At 59.4% G+C, this 1085-nt stretch overlaps 1 protein-coding gene across 1 annotated transcript; it reads left to right on the forward strand.

The window, feature by feature from the left end:
- Window positions 1-6: 6 nt before the first annotated feature.
- Window positions 7-1080, forward strand: LOC113962297 (membrane primary amine oxidase-like; the record flags this gene model as incomplete). The annotated part of the gene is made up of 1 exon (XM_027673069.1): window positions 7-1080. A coding segment is annotated over one exon (1074 nt), but the record flags the coding sequence as incomplete, so codon positions are not given.
- Window positions 1081-1085: the final 5 nt, after the last annotated feature.

The raw sequence follows: 1085 nt of genomic DNA on the forward strand, positions 1-1085 counted from the left end.
CCCCTGCCAACGCCGGCGTACCACCGGGACGTGACGGTGCAGAAGTATGGGGGGAAGGTGCCGTACCACCGCAGACCTGTTACTGGCAAGGAGTATATGGATATCTACGCCCTCATCCGGAGGGAGTTGAAAAAGGCTCCGCAATTCCTCACCACATGCTGCGAGTCTGACGGGACCGACCTGGCCATCCTCACCACGGCCCCACGGGGCTTCAAGTCTGGCGACCGCACAACCTGGTTTGTCCTTTTCCACAACGTGGCTGGCACTGGCTACTACCTGTCACCAGTGGGGCTGGAGGTGCTGGTGGAGCACAGGGACCTCCACGTCTCCCGTTGGCAGCTGCGCAAAGTCTTCTACAACGGCCGGTACTTTGCCAGCACAGAGGATCTGGAGCAGGAGTTTCTGGCTGGCACACTGGAGGTCGTCAGGCTCAAGAAGCCCCAGGATGATGCAGTGCTGGGCTCAATGAAGCCCCGGTACCCACCCGACTCCCTGGGTCCGCTGCAGTTTGAGCCCCAGGGTCCCCGCTACAGCGTCAGGGGCAATTGTGTCACCTACCAGGGCTGGAGCGTCACTTTTGGTATGAACCCCAACTCTGGCCCACGCCTCTTTGACATCAGGTACCGGGGGGAGAGGATTGTCTATGAGCTGAGTCTCCAGGAAGCCTTAGCCCTGTATGGCTCCAACTGCCCTGGGGGCATGTCCACCCGCTACCTCGATGGGAGCTTTGGCATCGGCAGGTTTGCCTACGAGCTGGTCCGGGGCGTCGACTGCCCCTACACAGCGACCTATGTGGACCGGCACTACCTGGCAGAGTCCGATACTCCCAAGACCAACCAAAACTCACTCTGCATTTTTGAGCACGATTCTGCCCGCCCTCTGCGGCGCCACTTCTCTGACTTGCAGTCCTTTTACTATGGTGGGCTGCGGAAAAACACGCTGGTCATCCGAACCATCTCCACGCTCGTTAACTACGACTACATCTGGGACTTCATGTTCCACGGCAGTGGGGCCGTGGAGGTCCGTGTGCATGCTACTGGCTACATTAGCACCTCCTTCCTCCACGGACAAGGCACTAACTATGG

Source organism: Neopelma chrysocephalum, unplaced genomic scaffold (genome assembly GCF_003984885.1).
Source record: "Neopelma chrysocephalum unplaced genomic scaffold, ASM398488v2 Primary Assembly neopelma1_140739, whole genome shotgun sequence".
Taxonomy (NCBI): Eukaryota; Metazoa; Chordata; class Aves; order Passeriformes; family Pipridae; genus Neopelma; species Neopelma chrysocephalum.